The sequence below is a fragment of the Microcaecilia unicolor genome, chromosome 13, assembly GCF_901765095.1.
Source record: "Microcaecilia unicolor chromosome 13, aMicUni1.1, whole genome shotgun sequence".
NCBI lineage: Eukaryota > Metazoa > Chordata > Amphibia > Gymnophiona > Siphonopidae > Microcaecilia > Microcaecilia unicolor.
In genome coordinates, this window is record NC_044043.1 from 41,446,291 (window position 1) to 41,472,627 (window position 26,337).

General features: G+C 43.3%; 1 protein-coding gene across 1 annotated transcript in view; it reads left to right on the forward strand.

Annotated features, from left to right (window-relative positions):
- NF1 (neurofibromin 1) overlaps window positions 1–26,337 on the forward strand; it is a 464,504-nt gene that overhangs the window by 223,866 nt on the left and 214,301 nt on the right. Inside the window, 7 exon segments of the mRNA XM_030222524.1 lie at window positions 4,874–4,957; window positions 5,323–5,439; window positions 6,801–6,982; window positions 10,837–11,048; window positions 16,986–17,147; window positions 17,919–18,022; window positions 23,206–23,341. Coding sequence (XP_030078384.1) covers window positions 4,874–4,957; window positions 5,323–5,439; window positions 6,801–6,982; window positions 10,837–11,048; window positions 16,986–17,147; window positions 17,919–18,022; window positions 23,206–23,341 — 997 coding nt within the window.

Sequence of the window (26,337 nt, forward strand, 5' to 3'; positions counted from 1 at the left end):
AGCAGCTGATATATATAATGGATCCCGCACTTCTGCCAAGCGAGGAAAGTCTTTGAAGATGTGCCCACTGGGAAACCTGGGTTGTTTCTCAACGGCAGAAAAGGTGTTGCTGCGGGCGAAAAATTGTGGCGCCTGCACAACCACCTCCAAGCTGCTCTTGCTGAACTGATAAACGGATTTTTCCGAATCTCCAGCTGTGGTTTTCTACCTGTTGTATGTACCAGCCATCCCAGATGCTCTTCAGGGGCCAACGATGTTTCTATTGCAGTCGGCGTGAAGTCCTGGATCCCCGCCAGCCAGTCTCGAACATGCCTCAAAACACAGGAAACTACCAAGTACCTAATATTCAGTAATCCCATTCCCCCATGAGCCTTTGGTTTTTGTGTCACTGCCATCGGCAGTCTAGGGCGCCGATCCCTCCACAAAAAGCCTTGCACCATGCGATGTAATATCCGCTCTTCTCTGCGCCGCAAATACAGCGGCAACATTTGAAATAGGTAGAGCCACTTAGGCGCTATCATCATGTTAAAAAGTGCTATACGGCCGACAAGTGAGATGGGATAGGCGCCCCAGAGTTGTAGTAATCGACGGGTTTCCGCCAGCAGTGGGAACACATTCATTCTATATAACTTAGCTAGATCGGTCGGGACCATAACCCCCAGGTATTTTATTTTCTCAATTGCCCATCCTAAAGGGAACCTGTCTCCCCAGCCAACCTTCACCTCCTCTCCCAGGGGCAGGCCCTGTGACTTTAGTAAGTTTAGCTTAAATCCTGACCGCCCCATAACCCCTCAGAACTTCTAACAGGCAACGCAGTGTCGAATGGGCCGGGTCTAGAATTAGTAAGAGATCATCAGCATATGCAAGTATTTTGGGAACTGCCCCCTGAGTTTGGATGCCCCGTATCTGCTCCGCCGCCCGAATCTCACATAAAAGAGGCTCCAAGGAGAGCACAAATAGCAGAGGAGACAGGGGGCATCCCTGTCGTGTCCCACATCGAATCTCCATCTCTCCTGTTCTAATCCCATTTACTATCAGCATAGCTTTTGGAGATGCGTAAAGTGCTCTTATAGCCTGCAGGTGCCAACCCGTGATCCCCACCCATTGTAACACCTCGAACATAAAGGGCCAAAACACTCTGTCGAAGGCACGTTCCGCATCTAGGCTAACTATCAACCCCGATGTGCCTCCCACTGTGTTGTGTATTACTGCTGCTAGTAACTTGCGCACATTTAGAACTGACTGGCGACCTCTCACAAAGCCTACCTGATTCTCCTGAATTAACTGGGGCAACAAAGGGGCCAGTCGGTCTGCCAGGACTCGTGATAGAATCTTCACATCAACATTTATTAATGAGATCGGCCGATATGAGCCAGGGTCCAATAAATCCCTCCCGCTTTTTGGCAGAAGGCTGAGTAACGCTGTATTTGCCTGAGGAGGAAACGCCTCGTGCTCAATGATTTCTGTATAATATTCCCATAATGGTCCCAGTAGCTGGGGGCCTAGCATTTTGTAAAATTCGCCCGAAAAGCCGTCAGGCCCCGGCGCTGAATGTAACTTTATGGCCTTGATGGCTCTCTAACTTCTTTGGCCGTTAATGGCACATTAAGCCCCTCCACTGCTTCAGCCGGGAGCTGCGGCATGCCTGACTGAGCTAAGTAGTCCCTTATTCCTTAACGCTCCCCAGGTTCTCCTTGATATAACGCAGAGAAGTGCCTCCAGAAGGTCTCCGCCACCTCCTCAGCTCTAGACACTCTCTGTCCTGCACTGTTTCTCAGGACCGGTATATAGTGTGACCTGCGCGCTCCTTTCACCAGGCGAGCTAGCTGCCCTCCCACTTTGTCTCCATATTTATAAAGTTTAAACTTTCTATAAATAAGGGAACGGGTCATTCTCTCGTGCAAGAGTTCATTTAGCGCAACCCGCGCTGCCATCAGTGAATCATAATTTTCTGCTACAGGGTCTTTAATGTATTGTCTCTTCGCCAGTCTAAACTGGCGCTCTCGGGTTAGAATCCCCTTTGCGATCTGACGATTTCTCTGACTCACCTAGGCTATTATGTCTCCTCTTAGCAAGGCTTTGGCAGCTGCCCAAAAAAGAACTGGGCCTTCCGCATGCTGAGCATTGAAAGTGCTGTATTCCTCCCATTTTTTAAGAAGATATTTCTGAAATTCCGGCGATGAGTATAGGTAGGCCGGGAAGCGCCAGTGCCTCGCTGCTTGATAATATGGCTGTGCTTCCAGGTCTATCCAAATCATGGCATGATCTGACAGCTCCTCAGGTCCTATCTTTGCTGCCTGGACCTGCGAGAACAGTTCTTGGGAAAGTAATATATAATCTAGTCTAGATTGGGTACGGTGGACCCTTGATGTATGGGTATAATCTTTCTCTTCCATGTTCAGCAGCCGCCATGGATCAACTAACCCTGCGGCTTGACAAAAAGATTCTAGCAGTGTGGGCCCATCAAGCTCCCCTTTTCTCCTTGGTCCCGTACGATCCAGCCCCCAGTCAAATACCTGATTCATGTCCCCTGCTATCATTATGGGCAGACCTGGGTACTGTTGACACTTGCTTAATAACTGTGAGTAAAACTTTTTATTCATCCCAGTTGGTGCGTAAACAACCACCAAGAGTCTATCTCTGCCCTGCAAGTGTATCTTAACTCCAACATATCTCCCCTCGCTATCTTTGAATAAGGGCGTTACTTGACAGGCCAAGGCCTTATGTATTAAAATTACTACCCCTCCTTTTCTGCCTACCGCTGGGGAACAGTACATCTCCCCCACCCACTGCTTTTTTAGCTTTTCATGCTCTTCTTGGGAGAGTTTCGTCTCTTGAACGCAGGCTATCTGGGCCCCGTGACTCTTCAAAGCCTCCAATATCTTTGTTCTTTTTATTGGGGTCGTGATCCCACAAACGTTCCATGAGATCACACAAACCTCACTCCCCCGTGGCTTGCTCAAAACCCTTGTCTGGTGTTGCAGTCATATTATCTTCTCTGCATTCCCGGGAAAGCCCAGCCTCCCTCCCAGGGAATCTTCCTGTTAAAGTCCAAAGGTCAATGTCCTTACACTTTCTCTCATGCCCCCGCCCTTTCTGTATCAAGTGATCTTTACTACAAGTGCCCCACCTTTCATTGCCCCAATTGCTCACAAAACTGGTTCTACTACCCCCCCCCCCCAGTAACCCCTTCCCATGCCCACCCTCTTCTTCTGACCACTCCCTCCCCCCGCAACTCCCCTTTGTCTTCCCGCCCCTCCCCCTTTCGTTATCCTTCCCTTTATTGTCCCTCCCATCTCTGTGGCCCAACCCATCGCTCTCTGGGTGGGTAATCGGGGTTTCCGTGCCTCCGGGCCCCAACTCTAGAGTAATCAAGGCAGCCCTTCTATAACCGATCTTAGGCATCTCTCCCTAGATCCCTGTATGATACTCTACTATATTATTACTAACACTCCAACATAGCAATAAACATATAATACATTACATTAGGTAAATTATTTCTCTTTCTCTCCTCTGTCAGGCCTGTTTTTCTTGTCTTCCAAGTCCTCCACGTGGTGTTGCGCTGCAGAAACTGTGTCACAGAATTTCCATTTGCCTTCACTCTTGACTTTAAGTACCGCAGGGTATATTAGCATAAATGGTACTTGCATATAATGAAGTCGCTGACACCATGGAGTAAATTTCTTTCTCTGCTCCTGCAGTGCAGCCGAATAATCCTGGTAAATTCGGACTTGGTGTCCATTGTATTTAAGTTCCTGGCGTTTTTGTCTGTAGCCTTGCAGGATTTCTACTTTGTGCACGTAGTTGTGCACTTTAACTATAACTGTTCTCGGTTTTTTCTTCCCCTCTTGATATCTTCCCACCTGGTGGGCCCGCTCCAGACAAATCTTGCCCGCGTGGTCAGATAGCGCGAATTCTTCTGCTAGCCACTTTTCCAACACGGACGCTAGCGCTTGGTCTGGGACCGCTTCTGGGAGGCGCACCAGTCGCAGATTTCCCCGTCGCGACCTATTCTCTAAGTCATCCAGTTGAACCTTCAGCCGCTCCACGTTTGCTGTAAGGTCTGTTACTTGGCGCGCGGTGGGGCCCGACGCATCTTCGACGTCCGAGACTCGCTTTTCAAGCTCCCCCGTCCGCTGCATAGTGTCCGTGAGGAGCGACTCTAAGTTCGCGGTTCGCACACATAATTGATCTAGTCTTTGCGCCATCACCTCTTCCATCATGTCTTTGAGCTGTTTTAACTGCTCCTCCGTGAACGCGGCGTTCCCGCTCAGCGCCGGGCCTTCCTCCGCTCCACCCGCTACCTTAGGTTTGTCTTTTTCTTTTCTCGTGCTTCTGCTAGTCATCGCTTTTGCTGGAGTGCTCAGAAACTTATCCATAAAGGTTCTCCGCTATGATTTAATGTTTTAGGGGCTCTTGCCTTGCAATGTAATCGTTTAAATTACAGATTTCAGGGGTCAGGGCCTCGGAGCTCACGACACCACGTCTGCCTCCTTTCAGAGCATCACATGACCCCGATGACTGAGAATTATAAGAGTTAACCATGTCAAAGTTCCTTGTAGCCCAGCATCCTTGAGGAGCAAATTTATTCAGTAAAAGAAATTATCCAAAGAACATCATTAATTTACCAGTATCTTGTTTTATAGCTGTCTCTTGAGAGAGCAAGAAAGAGACGCACACTTTATTTATCATCAGAAGCAAAAAGAGTAAACTGACTGGGCTAGGGACTCAGGGGACAAAGAAGGGTTCATTGATCTGTCATGTTGTTCAGTTGTATTTTGTGACTGAACTGTATAAAAACAAGAATCATGAATGAAAAGAATGTCAAGAAATTAAAAATTAGCTACTTGTATATATGGTTTGTTCTTTACAGGAATAAGATGGTGGAGTATTTAACAGACTGGGTTATGGGAACGTCTAACCAAGCAACAGATGAGGATGTAAAGTGTTTAACTCGGTAAAGTACAAATTGGTATTTAATTTAGCTATTCTTTTCTGGCAATATATAGCTTGAAAGCATGAGGTAACATGGAAAACATAAAGGGCCTAAAAGATTAAGCTATAGAAACAAAACAAGAGGAAGCTTAATTAGGCCTTAAAGGATCCACATTTGGCTAAATTCAGTATATTTACACAAGCTGTGTGAGGAAAATATATTTACATTACTATGAGCTGTTCTCCTCAAAGTGTGAGCCATAGTAATACAATACCGTCCATTTCAAATGAAGTATTTAAAAAAAACAAAAAACAAACGTATATATAAGACCTTGATGTTCTGTTGGGCAGCATAGTTCATGCTCTGATGTATTTTCCTTTGTGCAGAGACTTGGATCAAGCCAGCATGGAAGCTGTAGTCTCTCTTCTTGCTGGTTTGCCTCTACAGCCTGAAGAAGGCGATGGGGTGGAACTGATGGAAGCCAAATCCCAGTTATTTCTTAAGTATGTTTCTTGTCCTTTTTCGAATTATCTTCGAAGGAAAGGGAAGACAAAGAAAATGAGAAGTAGTTTGGTTTTGTATCCCATTTATTGTAGAAATGTATCTGTAGTATAAATGAAACTCTAAACATTTTTGTGAAGAAAAGGTGTTTATTTTAGTCAGAGCTGCCGCTGGTGTGCTCTATTGGTCTCCAGTGTTATCACTCTGATTGACTCAAAATTGTAGCACTGTGCTGTGGCAGTCCTGCTTACCCACCACTCCTTGTGATAGCTTTGATTTTAGCTGTTGCCAAAAGCGTATAAGCCACATGGCTGAGGTATCTAGGTCCAAAAGATTGACAGACCAAAATAAGAGCGTGGGTTAGAGAAGCACTTCAACTTTGACTCAGTGAGCCAGACTTAAGTTTTGGGCAAAACCCGTTTGTCACGTGTAATCAAAAGTACCAAAAGATAGGAATTGGGGGGAAATGTTTTGCATTACATTTTGTACAAAATGTTATCTACACAATTTTTTTCACCTTCTGAAAGTTGAAGAAAATGTAAAGGCCGATATACAGCTCATGGCATTCGGTGTTTTATAGAACACCGAACACCATGGTTAAAATAGCGTTAGTTTTGACTGACAGTGTTACCCAGCTAGTATCAATATTCAGACCACTAACTGGATTAAGATGGAACAGTCTTTTTGCTGTCTAAACTGTATCTGTTTTCTTAATCTGGTTAGTGGTCTGAATTCGGCCGCTAACCAGGTAACTTCCAGTTTTGCCTAGGGTCCAATGCTTTCACTGTCTGGATAGTGCTGAGCTGCTCAGAGGACATATTTAGCAGCACTGTCTGGTTAATGCTGCTAATATCCCTTTCTGTGGCACTTACTCAATTAGCAGCGACTTCTAACCGAATAAGTGCCTTTCAAAGCTGAAATAGAAAAATATGTGTGCTTGTATATCGAATACAGTAACAGCAGTGAAAGGTATTGAATTTGCACACATTTGAAACTTGTGAACACAGTGCCAGTTGGCAAGGCTTCAACTCCTGGATGTACAGTATATGAAAGATGCATAAGTGGACAGTAGCTGCATTGATTGGTGCAACCAATTCAACAACTGTTCTTGGATAAAGTCATACTAAGAAATTGAATATTTTTACCTTACCTTAGTCCCAGACTTAAATATGGTACAGGACTAAAGTTGAAGTACTCACTATTCCCTTTTAATTTAATAGTGGCTGGCCATTACATATGTTTGTGCATTAAAAAAAACCATACTGTTTGGTTTCAGCATAATCTTGAATAAATAACTTTATGTGTATTTGCACCCATGTGCCTGAGCTAGTTCCTCTCTGCCATCTTTTTCTTTGTTCCTCAGGTATTTTACTCTCTTTATGAATCTTCTAAATGACTGCAGCGAAGCAGAAGATGATGGTACTCAGACAGGTGGAAGGAAACGAGGGATGTCTCGGAGACTGGCTTCACTACGACACTGTACTGTTCTTGCTATGTCAAATTTGCTCAATGCCAATGTAGATAGTGGTCTCATGCACTCAATAGGTGAGACAAGTAAATCATTCTTTTCAATAAGTTAAAATTTTGAATTGTTTAATTTGTTCTTGGCACTGACATCCTGAGATGTGCAACAATTCCTTTGTCATCTATACATATCTAATAATTTGTTGCCATTTATTCTCTTTCCACTCAGAAATGATATCGGCAAAATGATTTTCACCAGATTAATTATGTTTAGCTTGATGTTCTTCCACACTGGGAGTGAGTGGCACCTGAACCATATATATGTTCTCACTCGGGAGCCCTGTGAAAAAAGGGTAGATGCTTGTACTAATATGGAAGATATTTTGTTACGTGCAGCCTTACTCAAGGATAATAAACACACTTAATCACTTTCAAGGTTATTTTTTTGCATGCAAAATATCTCAACCAATTAATTTGCACTCATTTGCTTTCATACATTTACTCAAATTTACATAATAGATTTCATACTTCACAAAATTAGTAGTGATGCCCTCTGAAGTGGTAACTTTCAGCTGAGATATATATCTTCCTCAACACCACTCATATCTTCATTGGACATTTTTCTTTTTCAAAATTTCTAATAAATATTTCAGGTACAAAAACATTCACCATTATATAATCTTCACCATTGAATATAAAAATCTTCTTAGAATTGAGGTAAAGTACTTAGCTTTAAATGCTGCAAATAGACATCGGATCAGCCAACAGCATGGTCTATGTTTTGAAATCTTCATCAGGGAGTTGGTCCATTGTCATCTCCAAATTTCATTCTTTGTGTGCAAAAGAGAATGAAGTTTGGAAATGATTAAAACACACTATATCTTCATCATACCCAACAGAGCCTGGAAATCCTTTAAAATCACCCAGATAGTATCTAAGCAAGAACATCTATATAGTGGGTCAGGTGAGATCGCCAGGGGGGGGGGGCGAAGGGGCTTGCAAATCGCGTGCCCACACCAAAAACCTGCAACAAAACCTATTTTAACCCCCTGACTTCACTACTATAGCCTACTCTGAAGCCTGCCTGCCTGCCACTGCTGCTAAATAGGAAGATTCATTGGTACAGGCAACCCGCATCGACTCTATCGAAGGTGAACTATGCAGGGGGGGGGGGGCAGGGGAGACGGGACCCTAAGACCACAGAGGGGGGAAGGGGGTCCTCAAACCACAGAGAGTGGGGGTACTCACACCACAGACGGGGGGGGGGGGGGGGGGGGAAGAGGGGTCCTCAGACCTGAGAGGGGGAAAGCGAAGGACACTCACTGTCTTACACACACACTCGCACACACTCATTCTCACATAAACACACACTCTCTCACAGACACACTTGCACCCACTCTCTGTCTCACACACACACACTTGCACATTCACTCTCTCTCACGCACACAGTCACTGTCACAGACACTCTCTCAAACATACACACTCCGCCAAAAACCTTGCTAGCGCCCGTTTCATTTCAGCAAGAAACGGGCCTTTTTTTACTAGTCTATATATATAAAACTCACCCTCAACATTCTATTGGCTTCTGACGTCACTGAAGCCATCTATATATATAAAACTCGCCCTCAACGTTCTATTGGCTTCTGACGTCACTGAAGCCAAGGTTCGTATGTTCAAAGCTCTGAAGCCTCGAAAAACACAGTCTTTGGGCCCCGCCCTCGCATCAAATGTTATGACATTGAGGGCGGAGGCGGAGCAATTCACCGCCTTCGCGTCAAACGTTATGACGTTGAGGGCGGAGGCGGAGCAATTCACCAACATCGACGACGGGTGGGGGGGGAGGGGCACACAGGAAAGCCTTGCTAGCGCCCGTTTCATTGGCTCCAGAAACGGGCCTTTTTTTACTAGTATGTAATAATTTAAATAATAGAAGACCATATTTTACTTCTAAGCAAAATGGCTCTAGACACATGGACCTCAGCTAATGAAAACTGAACTAAAAGCCACAGAACTTTTACAGTGGCTGACTTTGTACCACATTTGGAGTGACAGTTGATGTCATATCGCCATAAAAAGGCTAATTCCCAAGGAGCTTATCCCCGATTTACGGACTTAAATTCATTCTAAACTACTGCTATGCAAGATCATAACTGCATTACTTGCAATCGCATTACACATTAAAAAAAAGGCAGTCTCATATGACATTGCCACTAGAGGTCATGGTAGCCATTTGAGAGCAGAGCCAGCATGGGCAGGAACGACTGGGGACCACTCCTGCCCTGATTACACCCTAGACTGCCAGGGATTGTAAGATTAGGCTCAAGGAGAGCACTTACAGGTGGGCAGGGGGAAAGGCCAGTGGCGGTCCTTGGTTGGCTGCCACCCGGGGTGGTTCACCGCTGCGCAATCCCCTCCCCCGGGTGTAGCACGACACTCCTCCCCAGGTGCAGCATGACGCCCCCCCTCCCCCCTGGGGGTGCATGCTTCTTACCTGCTGGGGTGCTGGGAGCAGCTGTTGGCTCCACCAGTTCCCTGCTCCCTCTGCCCTGGCACAGGAAGTAACAGCAGAGGGACAGGGAACCGTCGGAGCCGACAGCCGCGCGGCTGCTCCCTGTGCCCCTTCTGCAGCTTGCACCCAGGGTGGACTGCCCCCACCACCCCGCCCTCGGTATGCCACTGGGAAAGGCAGCTCCTATTCAGAGGGGGGGGGGGGGGGAAGGAGGCAGACAAACAGAACAAAGCACAAATTTTCGACTTCCACAAAAACACAGTTTCAGCCAAAACTGAAACCATGGCTGTAGCCTTTTGGCAAAATCGAAACCAAGCAGAAAAAGGATTTTGGACAGTTTCAACACTAACTGAAAACTGAAATCCGGTTTGCCTCTAGGGCAGAGCAGGGGACTTTGGGGAAGGGGGAGAATAAGGATGTGAAGACTGATCAGGAATTTCGAAAGGCATGAAACTGGATGACTATGAGTGGGAGTTTATTCGAAGGACTAGATGTATATGAGGGTGACTGAAAGGTGATGTGGATGATATGGAGGACTAAAGAGAGAGTGAGAGGCAATAGAAATAGATGAGTATTGTACAGGGGAGAAAAAAGAAAAGAAATGGTCTCTGAAGTGGGTGGGAGTAGGGTTGGGGAAGTACCAAAAAAGGGCTAATAGGCTGAATAATGGTTTAAAAAAAAAAAAGAAAAAATAGAAGGAAAGGCAGAAAAGGAAAGTACAAAATGGAAAGTAGACACACAAACAAATTTGGCAGAAGACTGAAAGAGAGTAAAACTAAGTAAATCAAAAAGCTAAAGTTTTTAGAGATTGGCATGTGTCAATTTGAGATAAACACAAAGGAATCCTGTTTAGAAGGAATGGATCCAAAGAAGCACAGCAGAAATTAGTTGGCAGCACCGATAATTGTGAAGCAAAGCCAGTACTGGGTAGACTTCTACAGTCTGTGCCCTGATCATGAATAGATTTGGATGTGCTGGAGTGGGTCTTTTCAGGGGCTTCAACGACAACTTCAGAGTTTTAGAACAAGGACAGTGCCAGGCAAACTTATATGTCCTGAAAATGGCAAGAACAAATCAAGATCAGGTATACATATGAAGCATCACATCATACCTTATGTAATTTATCTTTTGGGCAGAGTGGATAGACCGTACAGGTCTTTATCTGCCATCATCTGCTATGTTACTAGATGGTGTTTATTTGCCATCATCTACTGTGTTGCTAAGTGTAATCTGGCTAATCTTTGACATTATTGCAGGTCTGCAAAATATATACTCAAACTTTTCTTCCCCCCCCCCCCCCTTCCCCACCATTGTCTTTGGCACTGCTTAAATTGGCTTAAATGTTTTAACTTACTTTTTCAGCATTTTTGTGTGTAAAGTTTAAAAGCTCTCATAAAGCCTCTCTTTATGGCTATTGGTTTGTTAGGTTTAGGCTATCACAAAGATCTTCAAACAAGAGCCACATTTATGGAAGTCCTCACAAAAATCCTTCAGCAAGGGACAGAGTTTGACACACTGGCAGAAACTGTACTGGCGGATCGTTTTGAGAGATTGGTAGAATTAGTCACAATGATGGGTGACCAAGGAGAATTGCCAATTGCCATGGCTCTAGCCAATGTTGTGCCTTCTTCACAGTGGGTAAGTACTACGCTGTTTTATTTATCTCTTTATTAGTCACACCTTCAATGCAAATTACTCTTAACTCTTGAACCTCAGAGTTCAATTACAAGAAATGAGATAGGAGTAGGAATTTTAATTGTGGTCAGCAATATTTATCCTGACTTGGTTAAAGATCAGGAGAGGAACCCTCTCCAGAATTAATTTCTGTGGAGGGTAACTTTAACTCAATTTGAGAGGAAACCAGCTTCTCTCGTTTTAAAGCTCATATAAGTGATGCTCATTCACCTAAGGATAGCGATACTTCCCAGGACAAAGCAGTATTTACTGTGCCCAAAATGAAACAGGGCACATTGTTGCAATAACATGCTGGTCCATCGGTTCCTTAATTCCTCCTATCTTAACCAGTTTGCTTTTCCCACTTTTAAGCTTCCCTATTAATGTGGAGCAGATTCCCATTCTCCTCAGGAGCTCCAAAGGAGCAGGACCTGCCCCATCGGCAATGTGCCCACAGCTGCCTTCCACAGTAGTGGGAGCTAGTTAAGGAAACAGGTAGGATCTCCTTCTGATCTCACAGGGCAAAGCAGTTGTCCACACCAGTGCTTGCTACTCACTCCATGTACTCCGATGACTCTCCAGCATTCTACGGTAGTGGAGGCTAGTTAAGGAAACAAGTAGGACCTCCTTCTGATGTCACAGGGCAAAGCAGCCACCCACACCAGTGCCTGCTAGTCAGTCCATGCACTTTGATGACTCTCTACAAGATATCCTACTGTAAAAGGGCTATGATATAAGCATCAGCTCAGCTTTTGTTCTATTTCTATATGGAAAGATCTACCTCAATGTATCAGAACTGAGTCAAATTATTTACAATTTTGAAGAAAATTGGAAACCACCTTTTATTTATTTATTTATTTATTTGCATTTGTTATACCGCCATTAACTAACTTGCAGATTATAGCGGTGTACAGCAAACTTACCAAGAGAAATAAGTAAACAGAAAGAGCAAAAGGAAGTACAATTTCAATGATAGAAAAGAGAAACATACATCCAAGCTTCAATCATCATGGAAAATAACGGGAAGGGAAGCAGGGGCAAAGTAAAAATGAGGTATAGGGCCAAGAGTAAAAAAGAAACAGGGAGGAGAGTGGTGATATTACCCAGACAGCCACCTTAAGTGGAGTCAAATGCTTGATGAAAAAGCCAAGTTTTCAAGGCTGATTTGAATTATTTAAAAAGATAGGTCTGCTCGGAGCTATAGGGACATGGAGTTCCAGAAATAGGGGGCAGTGAAATAAAAAGCATGATTCCTGGTGGATTCCAGTTGGCCAAATCTAGGGCTGGGAAGATAAAGCTGATAATCGTTGAGGGACTGGAGGAGTCTTTTTGGGTTATAGGGAATAGTTAGAGTGGATAAGTAGGGAGGGAGGCCCACTATAAAAGCCTTAAATGTAAGAATAAGAGTTTTAAAATTTAACCATTTCACAATTGGTAGTCAGTGGTGCTGATATACTGATGAACTGGAGGAATGGGGACAACAACTGAAGAGGTTGACAGGTCTGATCATAAGGGCATTATAGCCCTGTGCTGTTCTGCCGCTATTTTTAGAGCGCTGTTTGGAACAGCGTGGGGCTTATTATAATCGGCACCTCAGTAATCAGATTGCCCTTATTAACCTTTGCAAATATTCTGCTTCCTCACACCTTAATTAACACCTAATTCAGGTCAGTAGCAGTGCTACTTGTCCAGCAGCCAAAGAACATAAAAGAATTATTTTAGAAGAAAATTTGAGCCTTGCTACTATCCTTTTTAATGTTCTTTGGCTGTTAAGATTTTAACTCTAGAAAAAGTTTTAGTTTAACTATGGGAACAGTTTCTACATCTAGAGAATGTTTCAGTTTAAAACTATGGGAAAAGGGTTGTACACTATGGAAACTAGTTAATAATGTTTGCTTCCCTTTTTTTCTTTTTCCTTTAGACTGAGCTAGGTCCTGCTGTTCCTGCTAGAGGCTATCTGTTAATGCTGTGGTACAAAGTTCAAGTTTTAAAACTAGGGGTAAAAGGGTGTGGAGACTAGTTGATAAAGTTTGCTTTTTTTTTAATTCTTCTTATCAATAGCCTACAATTCCTCCTTTAAACCCCAATCTTTAAGTTTCCAAAGCACAGAGCAAAATAATGTTCACTTACCAGAAGAAATGTCCTCTTCTCTCAGAATTTCTCAGAAAGAAAATTAAGTGGGACCTTTCCTCTCTTTATAGTTTTGAATCTCATAGAACTGATTCAACCCTTTCAAGCTAACTCACTAGTTAGATTGCCCTTAATAACCTTTGCAAATATTTTACTTCCTCACACCTTAATTAACACCTACCATCATCAATTAAGCCCTTCAACAAACAGACCACTACTTGGAAACTTGTATCTAGTAAATGCCAGATCAGCCAATGAAAACTTTCCCATGTTAAGTATTGCCATACTGGGAAAGACCAAAGGTCCATCGAGCCCAGCATCCTGTTTCCAACAGTGGCCAATCCAGGTCACAAATACCCGGCAAGATCCCAAAAATGTACAAAACATTTTATACTGCTTATCCCAGAAATAGTGGATTTCCCCAAGTCCATTTAATAACGGTCTATGGACTTTTCCTTAGGAAGCTGTCCAAACCTTTTTTAAACTCCGCTAAGCTAACCACATTTACCACATTCTCTGGCACACGAATTCCAGAGTTACACATTAAGTAAACAAATATTTTCTCCGATTTTGTTTTAAATTTACTACATTGTAGCTTCAGCGCATGCCCCCTAGTCCTAGTATTTTTTGGAAAGCGTTAACAGACACTTCACATCTACTCGTTCAACTACACTCTTTATTTTATAGATCTCTATCATATCTCCCCTCAGCCGCCTTTTTTCCAAGCTGAAGAGCCCTAGCCGCTTTAGCCTTTCTTCATAGAGAAGTCGTCCCATCCCCTTTATCATTTTCATTGCTCTTCTCTGTACCTTTTCTAATTCCACTATATCTTTTTTGAGATGCGGCCTCTAGGTGTTGTGGCTGAGGTTGCTTTCCTTTACGAGCTGTGAAAGCTGCATCTACGGCATCTCCAGCCCTAGTTGACACAGGAAGTAGAAGACCTGATTCAGGAATGGTCCCCCTGCATGCAAATACATTGTCATTGAGTCATCAGACTGGCAAAAGTTGACATAATAGCTAGCACTATCTTAAGGACAGATCAGAACTGATAAAGCCAAGGATTGAGGTGGACTAACATGTGCTTCACAATGAACTTGGTAAACAAAATAAGTGTGTGAACAGTTTACAATAGGAGCACACTATTTTCTGCTGTGTTACTGACCTGCAGCCTTTTTGTACTGCAGCAAACTTTGCTTCTTACAAATTTGACACAGTTCAAGGTTCTCAGGACTGCAGAGTGGTGGTACATGTTTAAGGCACTGACATATTTAAGGTGCCAGATATTTAACACACGTTTAAATTCCACTGATGCCCAATGAGCAAGTCTCTTAACCCTCCATTGTCTCCGGTACTGTTCTGACTTGGTTTTACAGCCTGCCTCACTGACACAGACTACTCAATAATTACTGTGGTGCCAGAGCCGGTGGTGGGAGGCGGGGCTGGTGGTTGGGAGGCGGGGATAGTGCTGGGCAGACTTATACGGTCTGTGCCAGAGCCAGTGGTTGGGAGGCGGGGAAAGTGCTGGGCAGACTTATACGGTCTGTGCACTGAAGAGCACAGGTACAAATCAAAGTAGGGTATACACAAAAAGTAGCACACATGAGTTGTCTTGTTGGGCAGACTGGATGAACCGTGCAGGTCTTTTTTCTGCAGTCATCTACTATGTTACTATATGTTACTATGTTTTGGATTCGTATTAGGTAAATGAGACTTTTATTATAGAGGTTCATTATTGCCTAAGCTAGACAATGATCAAGCTATATACCTAAAAAGAACAATACCTATCTATAGTTAAAAAAGAAACTATCATTACATCACTGGTCCCTACGTCCAAGCAATGCTAGGAGTCTCTTGACCAGGAAAAGAAGCAGTAATACACTATACATACATCATATCTATACATACATCACTGGTCCTTAATTTCTACATCCAGGCTTTTATCATCAGCTGGGGGGGTGGGGGTGCCCTGTTCACAGCGAAAGCCAGGAGTTTCTTTTACCAGGAAATATGGTTCTCTGCGCAGTATGTACATTACTCACAGACGCGCTCCCAATTTCACTGACAGAAATTCCCCTTTTTATTAGGCTTAGAACTCATGTTCAGAGCTAAGGAAAATTACAGAATGCTTGAGAATTTCTCTGTTTTGGTAAACAAGCTTTACAAAGTATTCTTGAGCATGTGGGAATGTGGTCACTTATTTCTCAGTCCAGATGGCCAGTCTGAACTCGAAACAGGCTCCACCTCTCCCTTCACATACCAAATTAATTAGAGCTGTGTCTTATCTTCTTCCACATTTCATACAAACAGAATTACTTCTAATAAAAAATACAGACCCCGAGTGCACGGTTGGTCAAGGCAAAGCTGAAAAACAATCTTTAAAATCTTCCATTACAGGTACAAACTTAGGTTGCAAGCCCTCTGGGGATAGGAACATTCTAGTATGCCTGCATGTGACTCGCCTTGACCTACTACTGAAGCTAGATCCTAAATAAAAATTTTAAAATGGTACCACAAGCATTTTGAAACTCATAGGCTGATAGTTCTTGGCTGTTCATCTTTCGAGATCTGCAACCAAGAAGTGCCAGCACCTGGCCCATGAGCTCCTTCACTGTTGAGGGGATTAAATGGCTGGCAGATCTTATCCCTCCATTGCCAAAGGAGGAGGAGGTTTCCATCTGCTTGACCCCATGTAGTGATTAGTAAAGTTCATCTCACAAGTCACTGAAGACAAGAAGTCACTATCGCTCCAAACCCCCAACTTTAACAACTGGTCTGGCAGGACACTTAAGAGGAAAAAGGGAGGGGAGAGGAGGATTGGGAGCAGAGAAATGGTCATACCCCCCCCCCCCCCCCCCCCCCCACCTACCAATAGCTTTGTCATTATAAAATTACTCCATATATATTATTTATATCTGGAAACATCTAAAGGTTTTCTTTTTCAAAAAGTACTTTTTTTGAAGAAATACATAAGCACACTACAACGTGAGAATCTTTTTTCTACTCTTTGTGCCTTTATAAAATGTTATGTCTAGATGTAAAACTGATAATTAGCCTTTAAATCTGTACTATATGCCATTATAAAATATCAGTAACTATTTGGTCATAAAATGTTAGTGACAAATTGTTAGATCATCAATAGTGTCTTTTAAACCTGTATTGTAAGCCACATTGAAACAATAGACTGTTATATAATGTGGGGTATAAATGACAAATAAAAATATTAGGTATTTATACTGCTTCTAGTACTGAGCACAACAAGGCGATATACAAATTAAAATTAAAAAAACAAAACAGAAAATAATGCCTTATCCAGATAGGACAGAAAAAACCAAACCAATATAGTGCTATAGAACAGCAAACGGCTCCCTTAGAGCCAGAAGGAAAGAAAGAAGAGAAGGCAGACTGATCTGATGCAGCCAGTGAAGCTGTAAAATGGCTTTGAGCCTAACAGGCTCCTCAAATTCATTTTGCTGGCTGTCTTGCATCTCTAGCAAGACCACAGGGCAGGAACAGCTGTCTTCTGTTATCCTCCTCCTGCTGGGAAACAACTGATGCTGGCTCTTCGCTGTGCTGCAGGAGGAGAAGTAAGAGTCCCTGCTACCATCTTTGATTAGGCAGACATTTGAGTGGGGGTGTAGGAAAAATAGCATGTTGGTGCTCTCCAACATGGGGGTAGGGCTGAGCAGAGAGGTGCCCAGAAGGAAATGCATCACTGTATGCTTGAAGTTGACACTTTTCTACTTGTTTCAATTGGTGTTCTCTTTATTGTAGGATGAACTAGCCCGAGTTCTTGTAACTCTCTTTGATTCCCGACATCTGCTGTATCAGCTTCTCTGGAACATGTTTTCGAAGGAGGTTGAACTAGCAGACTCCATGCAGACCCTTTTCCGAGGAAACAGCTTGGCCAGTAAAATAATGACTTTCTGTTTTAAGGTTTGTATTAACATCACACATTTCATTTTTAGGTGTGGATGCTGAGCACAAACCCATGGTCTTCTTGTGTGTGACAACTGAATTTCATTTTCTTTTAAGATTTTGGATTTGGTTTTGTATTTTTAGATTTGATTGCAAATTTCTTTTTTCCTTTATATATATCATACTCAGTTGGGATCAGAGCTGGGATTTGGTACCTAGGGGTTTTTTCTGCTCCTCCTCTCTTTATTTCCCTCCACCTTCAATATACCTAGTCTCATTATTGCAGCAATAGGCCTGGGCCAAAGGGCAATGCACCAGTGATCAATATGGACCCTGAATCTCATCAGTAGGTCACTATCAAAATATTTCTATGACTCCCTCCCACCAGAGGCTGTGAGTGTTTTCTCCACCAAATAATAAAGCAAACATATTTCTATTAACATAAAATATCAGTACTGAGGATGCCAAAAGCTAGGAGAAACGGTATTGTCAGTTACGTATTTTTCATTATGACAAAGACTATTAAAAGTTCTTTATTGTGATGCTTGAAGCACAGTTTTCTCCCAGTCCTCACAAATAATGCGTACTTTTAATGCACGTGTGAAGTCTATTATACAGTGAGGTATGGTAACAATACTGCTTGTCTTCTCCTAGCTGAATGTGTTGTAAAAAAAAAAAAATTCTCTCAGAATAGGAAATTGGCAAGGGTCTACTTGAATTATGTGGGTAGAGCTGTCTGGGTTGCATTTTGCCACTCTGATAAGATGCTCATTTTTTTCCCTTCTCCAGGTGTATGGTGCTACTTATTTACAGAAGTTGCTAGAACCTCTACTCAGGACAATTATCACATCACCTGAGTGGCAACATATCAGCTTTGAAGTGGATTCCACAAGGTTTGAACAGTCCACCTATTCAATATTTGTAACTTTTTAAAAAACATCATCCAAACTAATTAGATGGCAGCTGATTTAGTTTTGTATTTCATTTTTTTCTGTGAGATTCTCTCCTCCTTACCTACAAATGCACTCAGTCTGCTGCCCCTCACTACCTCTCTACCCTCATCTCCCCTTACGTTCCCGCCCGAAACCTCCGTTCACAGGACAAACCCCTCCTCTCATTACCCTTCTCCACCACTGCCAACTCCAGGCTCCGCTCATTCTGCCTTGCCTCACCCTATGCTTGGAACAAACTTCCTGAGCCCTTACGCCAAGCCCCCTCCCTGCCCATCTTCAAGTCTTTGCTTAAAGCCCACCTCTTCAATGCTGCGTTCGGCACCTAACTCTTACCGTTCAGTAAATCCAGACTGCCCCAATTTGACTGCCCCTATCGGACTGACCATTCACTTGACTTCTAGATTGTAAGCTCTTTGAGCAGGGACTGTCCTATGTTAAATTGTACAGCGCTGCGTAACCCTAGTAGCGCTTTAGAAATGTTAAGTAGTAGTAGATAGGCATCAATATATTCTGGTTTATGATTATGGTTTATGGCTAGTGTTATGGCTCCAACTCTCTGGAACTCACTTCCCCTGGCTATTCGATTAGAACTCTCTCTTCTTAGATTTAAAGCCCAGCAAAAAGACCTACTATTTTTCTCAAGCCATCCCCTTGCTACAGCAGTTTCCCTGTCTCACAATATGTCATATTCTTCACTCCCTCTCACCTGCTGAACCTTAATGTTAATATGTAGTGTGTGGGGTTTTTTTTGCTTGTAATTTTAAGATTAAATTGTAATCGCCCTTCTGTCTCCTGCCTTCTTGCCCTATATTTTTATATAATTATTGTAAAACCACTTAGATGCTTTTGTTATTTGCAATATATCAAATAAATATTGAGTGTGAAATGTTTTTAAATATACCGTCCTTCTTGAGAACATAGCAGAGCGGTTTACAAATTAAAAATAATAGAAAGAAAAGAACACCATTTAATTTAAGGTCTGTGAGAGGCAGAGAGAATTGACAGTTGAGTATCCATTCCAGGGCTATTAACTTGAGCTGTTACTGGATATTATCCCCAGGATTCTATAGATCGTGCCGAGGTTTCCGTGCGGAAGTAGAAGCATATTCATAACAATGTGCAGAAACTAACTGAAGCTAATGCTGATTGGATGTTAACCGTTTATCGGCACTAATTGGCATTAATTAGAATTTACATGCACTGCTTAATAAGTGTTTTCTGTAATGTGGTGCACATCAGTGGCGTAGCCAGACCTGAGATTTTGGGTGGGCCCAGAGCTAATATGGGTGGGCACGCACTTTCTATATGAGTAGTGTCTCTTGGGCTCCTACAAAACAATGCGTTAGAATTCACTTGATGATGGATTTCTAAGTACTCTGCCCAACAGCTGCCCTGCATCAGTATAACCACATACATAATGGAAAAATTGATATTTTTAAATATAATTACATTATCCCACAATCTCTCCACTGCAAAATGCTATACACAAACTTGTGCAAAAACACACTCATATCCTTACTAAACCATAACAGCACTAATTCCAAGGACAGGATGAGCTACAACCTTATAAAGGCAGAACTGTAATTACATTAGGCTCTAAAACACCAATACACTACCTTGTGAAAACAAAAAGGGCTGCAAATACTACACACTAGCAGAATACTGCACCTTGATCATACATGAAAAACACATGACACAACAGACATGACACAAGGAACTAGAAATCAAAAAATATGAAGGCAAAACACTGAACTGGAAAGTTAACTCAAGAAGTCAGACTCAGCATGCAAAAGCAGACATATTCCAATTAATAAAATAAAATATTTTTTTCTACCTTTGTTGTCTGATCTATTCGCTTTGATAAAATTATGATGTAAAAAAACCCCAAAATATATTACCTGCTGCTGGGCTGGCAGCTGCTGCTGCTTGGCACTGACAGTAAAGTTACCTGGGGCCGAGACAGGAACTCGAGTCCAATCCAATTCTCGAATGATCTCTTCTTCTCAATTCGAACTTTCGAAGACCACCTTTCTTTCCCAATTCCCACGTTTCCAGGGAGGGCAGGGCCAGGCTGAACCTCGCACAACCGTGAGTGTGTGTGTGCATGTGGCCATGTGCACCTAATTTTTTAGCCTGCCCTCCCTCAGACCACATCATGAGTGAGCGGAGGAGCCAAGCGGAGCGCGAGCGAGGCTGAGAGCACATCGCCGCGCACAGCCACATCCGGGTCCGCTACCGCGTAGGAGGATAGATGTGTGGATAACCACGACGGCGATGCGGATGCACTCTCTCTAAGCCCGAAGGTAGGTGGGGCTGAATCTGGATCGATCATCACGTCTGAGTCTGAGCGCGGGGTGCCCGCGACGTGACGTACGCTAGGCTGTTTGTGTGCACTTGGGTGGTGGGAGGGCCTGAAATCGGAGCCTGTGGAGAGGAGAGATCAGCTACCAGAGCGCCGCGGGTGCCGTCTCTGCCATCAAGTTAGTCTGCTGCGCTGCTGCTGCAGTTGTGTGGCGCTTGAGTGGGGGGCGGGCCTGGGCCAAAATGGCCCACCCGTAGCTAAGCCCCTGGTGCACATAAATTTTAACTTGAATAGTTGAAAAGGGGATGTGGAATGGGTGAGTTATGGGTGTATCTCAAATCTATCTGCCTTGTTTTAGATTATACCCTGCATGCCTAATTTAGATGTTAGGATTTACACCAGGTGTAATTAGCCACAACAAAGTTTAGTTGCGCTCAGCATATTCTATAAACTGCACAGAAATTTAGGCGTATTCTATAAAGTGCGCCTAAATTAAGGCATACTGTATAGAATACACAAGTGAGTTTAATTTCAGCACCAAATTTTTAGGCGTGATATATAGAATCTGGCCTTGTAGGTCTACTGAAACAAATAGTTTTTCAAGGCAGCTGTAAATTTAGGGAAAGTAGATTCCCTGTGTAAGGTTAAAGGCACAGAGTTCTAGAGCAAGTGTGTAGCAGAGAAAGTGCATGCTGACAAGTTGAACATGTCGAGCCGGAAGTACATATAAGTACATAAGTAATGCCACACTGGGAAAAGACCAAGGGTCCATCGAGCCCAGCATCCTGTCCACGACAGTGGCCAATCCAGGCCAAGGGCACCTGGCAAGCTTCCCAAACGTACAAACAAACGTACAGACAATATTGTAATAGTTGAGCTGAGATGCTATTAATGCATAAAACAGTGGTTCCCAAACTTGGTCCTGGAGGCACCCCAGCCGGTCAGGTTTTCAGGATACCCACAATGAATATTCATGAGAGAGATTTGCATGCACTGGAGGCGGTGCATGCAAATCTCTCATGAATATTAATTGTGGGTATCCCGAAAACCTGACTGGCTGGGGTGCCTCCAGGAACAGGTTTGGGAACCTCTAGCATAAAGTAAAACTTTTTGGAAAGACTCAGCCAGGTAATATCACACACACATTGAAGCTGCCTCAGAGCCCAAAAATTTTTTAACTAAGGCCATGATCTGACTTTGAAAAAATAGATTCTGATCAGTAAGCACCCTAGGTACTTTGAAGTTGATGTCCAGGGTAATGCTAGTGTTATCTAAGGTTGGGGGGGGGGGTGTCTGTCAGAGAGCCAGATTCTTACAGTCTTGGATTCAGGATCAAGCAGTTGTCTGAGAGCCACTTTTGTATAGTGTTGAGATATGACTGAATCTTCATAAGATTAATATTTAGATGATCATCATACTCAGAAGAATATCATCTGTGTAATAAAATGTATTAGCGCCATGATCCTGAACAAGTACAGTAAGAGGGCTCAGAAAGATGTTGAATAACAATGGGGCTAATCCTAACCCCTCTGAAACATGACAGGAAAGAGAATGATTCTGTGACCCAACAGCTTTCATCATTCAGAAGTTAAAGGATTAGCTGAGGTCGATATACTGGTGGTTTTGCTGTCTTGCCATGCCCGATACTCCAATTAGAGCTGTAAATATTTTATAAAGAATGAGAACAGCTAAAGTGAAAAACCACTATGCTTACCGTTAAGCAGCAGTATTTGCATGCTATTTTTTCTTCCACAATCTTTTTAGTGACATTTTCACAGTTTGCATCTTGAAGAAAGATTCAGTGTTATAGTTTAGTAATGTTAAACAGGCTGTATAAAAAGGTCCATATAATTCTCTCACATCCAGATATTCTGCCTCTTGTTATATAGTTTTATCATTTTGATGGGAAAAATCACAACTGTATACCTTATTTAACAGCTTAGGCTAGGGGTTCTTAACCAGTGATTCCTATAACCCCCATGGGGTATGGGAAGAGGTCATATAAGGTGCAGAGAAGAATCTTAAATTAGAACATTAAGAATTGCCATGCCTGGGTCAGACCACTGGTCCATCTAGCCCAGTATCCTCTTTCCACACTGGCCAATCAGGTCGCAGATACCTGGCAGAAACCCAAATAGTAGCAACATTTGAAATCTTGAAATTTAAGGCAATTTATTAAAACTTTCTAGACAGAGTGAAACAGTTACTTGGAAAGTTACTGATAGAATAGTTGGTGATACTGCAGTGGCGTTCCTAGGGGGGGCTGGCACCCGGGGCGGATCGCCGATGCGCCCCGCCCCCCCCGGGTGCAGCGCCCCCCCCCGATGCAGCGTGGAACCCCCCCCCCCGGCGAAAGGACACCCCCGCGAAGGAAACCCCCCCCCCCCCCCGCCGGGTGCACACCGCCGGGGGAGTACCGCGCAAACCTGTCCTCCGTTGTTCCATGCTTCTTCTCTGCCCCGGAACAAGAAGTAACCTGTTCCGGGCAGAGAAGAAGCATGGAACAACGGAGGACAGGCGCACGTGGCACCCCCCCCCCCCCCCCCGGCGGCGTGCACCCGGGGCGGACCGCACCTACCGCCCCCCCTAGGAACGCCACTGTGATACTGTAATTTTAGCAACATGTTAGTAGTTAGCACTGTTAGTGGCTAACAGCATCATGTGTAACTATCAGTAGTCACTAGGGGGCATATTGTTTAGGAAGTGGATGCGAAGGTTTCACTGATCAGTTAAAGGGGTGCACGAACTAAGTAAAGGCCTTCGTCCTGAAGGTTCTTTTCACTCGTGAGAGTGAAGTGATCCAATTTTGCATCTCTTCTAGGCTGGAAGGGATGGAGAGTCTGGATGAAAACCAACGCTGGCTACGGCAGATGACGGAGAAATTCTTCCATGCAATTATTACTTCCTCTTCAGAGTTTCCTCCCCAGCTGCGCAGTGTCTGCCACTGCCTGTACCAGGTATCTTTGGGTAAAGCTTTTCTACTTTGTTTCCCAAACTGTTTCCTTTAAAGTGTTTTCCCCTTACCTCTTTAGTCTATAAATATCTATTTTCTTTTCAGCTTTTGCTTCTTGTTCATCCTGTCCTTCAAGTGCCATTTTACTTCTTTCCAATTTTGCTTGTAATTTTTTGTTGGCTTGCAGATTTCCGAGTCTCTTTTATATGTTAAAGTTACTGCATAATTAATGCAAATATTTTCAATTTCTCTAATAATGAAAATAATTTCAAAGCTGTTTACCAGGATGACTTGGCCTGTCTGAAAATGGCCCTTCTCTGGGCTTTTGCATCATGTATGCTTATAACAAGGTTAAGAAGAGGTGTTTCCAAGGGTGTGCTTAGGTTGGACAAGTAAAACAGTGTATATTCGTGGAATTTTCAAATGTATATATGATATTTTGTTTCCCCGCTGCCCATACAAATAAAGACCAACTATATTGGCACTATCAGTGCATATAGTTGACACTGGGTATTTTCAAACAAGAAACTTGCACAGGTGGTATTTATGAAAACTGGCTACAAAGTAAATGTGGTTAAAGTACCCACCTACTTTGCTACAATGTGGGCTACTCAAAATTGCTTGCAGAACATTTCAGCTTATTTGCTCAAGCTGTCAAATTTCTTAAAGGCACAGATTTTATGTAAGCTGAAAATGCATCAGACTGATAGCAAAATGAACTTTTATAAACAAGTTAATCTTTCACAGTATCTTTAAGGAGATAGTATATTTGTTTAAAATGGCCCCAGAAAATTAAAAACTTGGTTTAGTGTACAGAAGCACTGTGCACCAAATCTGTGTGTGTGTGCGCGCGTGTGCGCGTGCGTGTGGTTCAATGTATACATAGTAACATAGTAGATGACGACAGAGAAAGACCTGTTCAGTCCATCCAGTCTGCCCAACAAGATAAACTCATATGTGCTACTTTATGTGTATACCTGACCTTGATTTGCATCTGCCATTTTCAAGGCACAGACCGTAGAAGTCTGCCCAGCACTAGCCCCACCTCCCGCCACCGGCTCTGCCACCCAATCTCCGCTAAGCTTCTGAGGATCCATTCCTTCTGAACAGGATTCCTTTATGTTTATCCCACGCATGTTTGAATTCCGTTACCTTTTTCATCTCCACCACCTCCTGCAGGAGGGCATTCCAAGTATCCACCACTCTGTTCGTGAAAAAATACTTCCTGACATTTTTCTTGAGTCTGCCCCCCTTCAATCTCATTTCATGTCCTCTAGTTCTGCGGTTTCTCCTTTCCTCCAGGGTATACATGTTCAGGTCAGCAAGTCTCTCATACGTCTTGTAACGCAAATCCCATACCATTTTTGTAGCTTTTCTTTGCACCTCTTCAATTCTTTTTACATCCTTAGCAAGATACGGCCTCCAAAACTGAACACAATACTCCAGGTGGGGCCTAACCAATGACCTATACAGGCGCATTAACACCTCCTTTCTTCTGCTGGTCACACCTCTCTCTATACAGCCTAGCAACCTTCTAGCTACGGCCACCACCTTGTCACACTGTTTAGTCGCCTTCAGATCCTCAGATACTATCACCCCAAGGTCCCTCTCCCTGTCTGTACATATCAGACTCTCACCGCCTATCACATAAGTCTCCCGTGGATTTCTACTCCCTAAGTGCATCACTTTGCATTTCTTCGCTTTGAATTTTAATTGCCAAACCTTAGTCCATTCTGCTTCTGCAGATGTTTCCATGTTTTCCACTCCCTCCCTGGTGTCCACTCTGTTACAAATCTTAGTATCATCCGCAAAAAGGCAAACTTTACCTTCTAACCCTTCGGCAATATCACTCACAAATATATTGAACAGAATCAGCCCCAGCACCGATCCCTGAGGCACTCCACTACTCACCTTTCCCTCATCCGAGCAAATTCCATTAACCACCACCCTCTGGCGGTCCTTCAACCAGTTCCTAATCCAGTTCACCACGTCGGGTCCTATCTTCAGCCTGTCAAGTTTATTTAAGTGCCTCCTGTGGGGGAACCATGTCAAAAGCTTTGCTACAGACGTAATCTACTTAGGTCTGTAGCACTTCCATAATTTAATTCTCTGGTCACCCAGTCAAAGAATTCAATGAGATTTGTTTGGCACGATTTACCTTTGGTAAAACCATGTTGTCTCGGATCTTGCAGCTTATTGGCATCCAGGAAATTCACTATCCTTTCCTTCAGCATCGCTTCCATTACTTTTCCAATAACCGAAGTGAGGCTTATCGGCCTGAAGTTTCCAGCTTCTTCCCTATCACCACTTTTATGAAGAGGGACCACATCCGCCATTCTCCAATCCCACGGAACCTCTCCTGTCTGAAGATTTATCACCACTGTACTATTTAGACTGAACACATATGGCAGTAGTTTTTTGACTTACAGGTACAGGAAGTCTTCAGCTAGCTACCAAATATAGATCTGTCTGTACACCAGTAAGTAAATGCAGGCTCACCAAAAGTACCGTTGCCAAGCACTGGGAAACTGCTTTGGGAGCTGTCTTGCATTTTAGTCCAGTTGGGTTTTAGAAGTGGTTATTTTTGATTTCTCTAGGAGCTGGCATTAAGACCTTCAGAGTGATCTTAAAATTGCTGATTTATATGGGAGGTAACTCTGTCATAGTGATACATTGTTAGGGAAAGCAGGTATGAACAAACTTCCTCTGAATGGGTTGGCAGACACATCCAGGATAGCCCTTAGGATATGTCCTTGCTCATCTCTGCAGAAGGAAGGGAGCAGATAAGCTGAATATCATGTGGCTTCTTTTAAAGTATTTGCATCAGTAGTATAGAAATATAAGGAGCATTACATCAGATCCTCCCATTGTTCTCTAAGGGTTCCTTTTACTAATCTGCATTAGGTACTAATATGCGCCTAATAACAAAAAATGGACTAGCTACAGTGTCATGTGGCAGTTTTGAATGTGTGCATGCAAACCTTGTGTCGGATGGAGAGC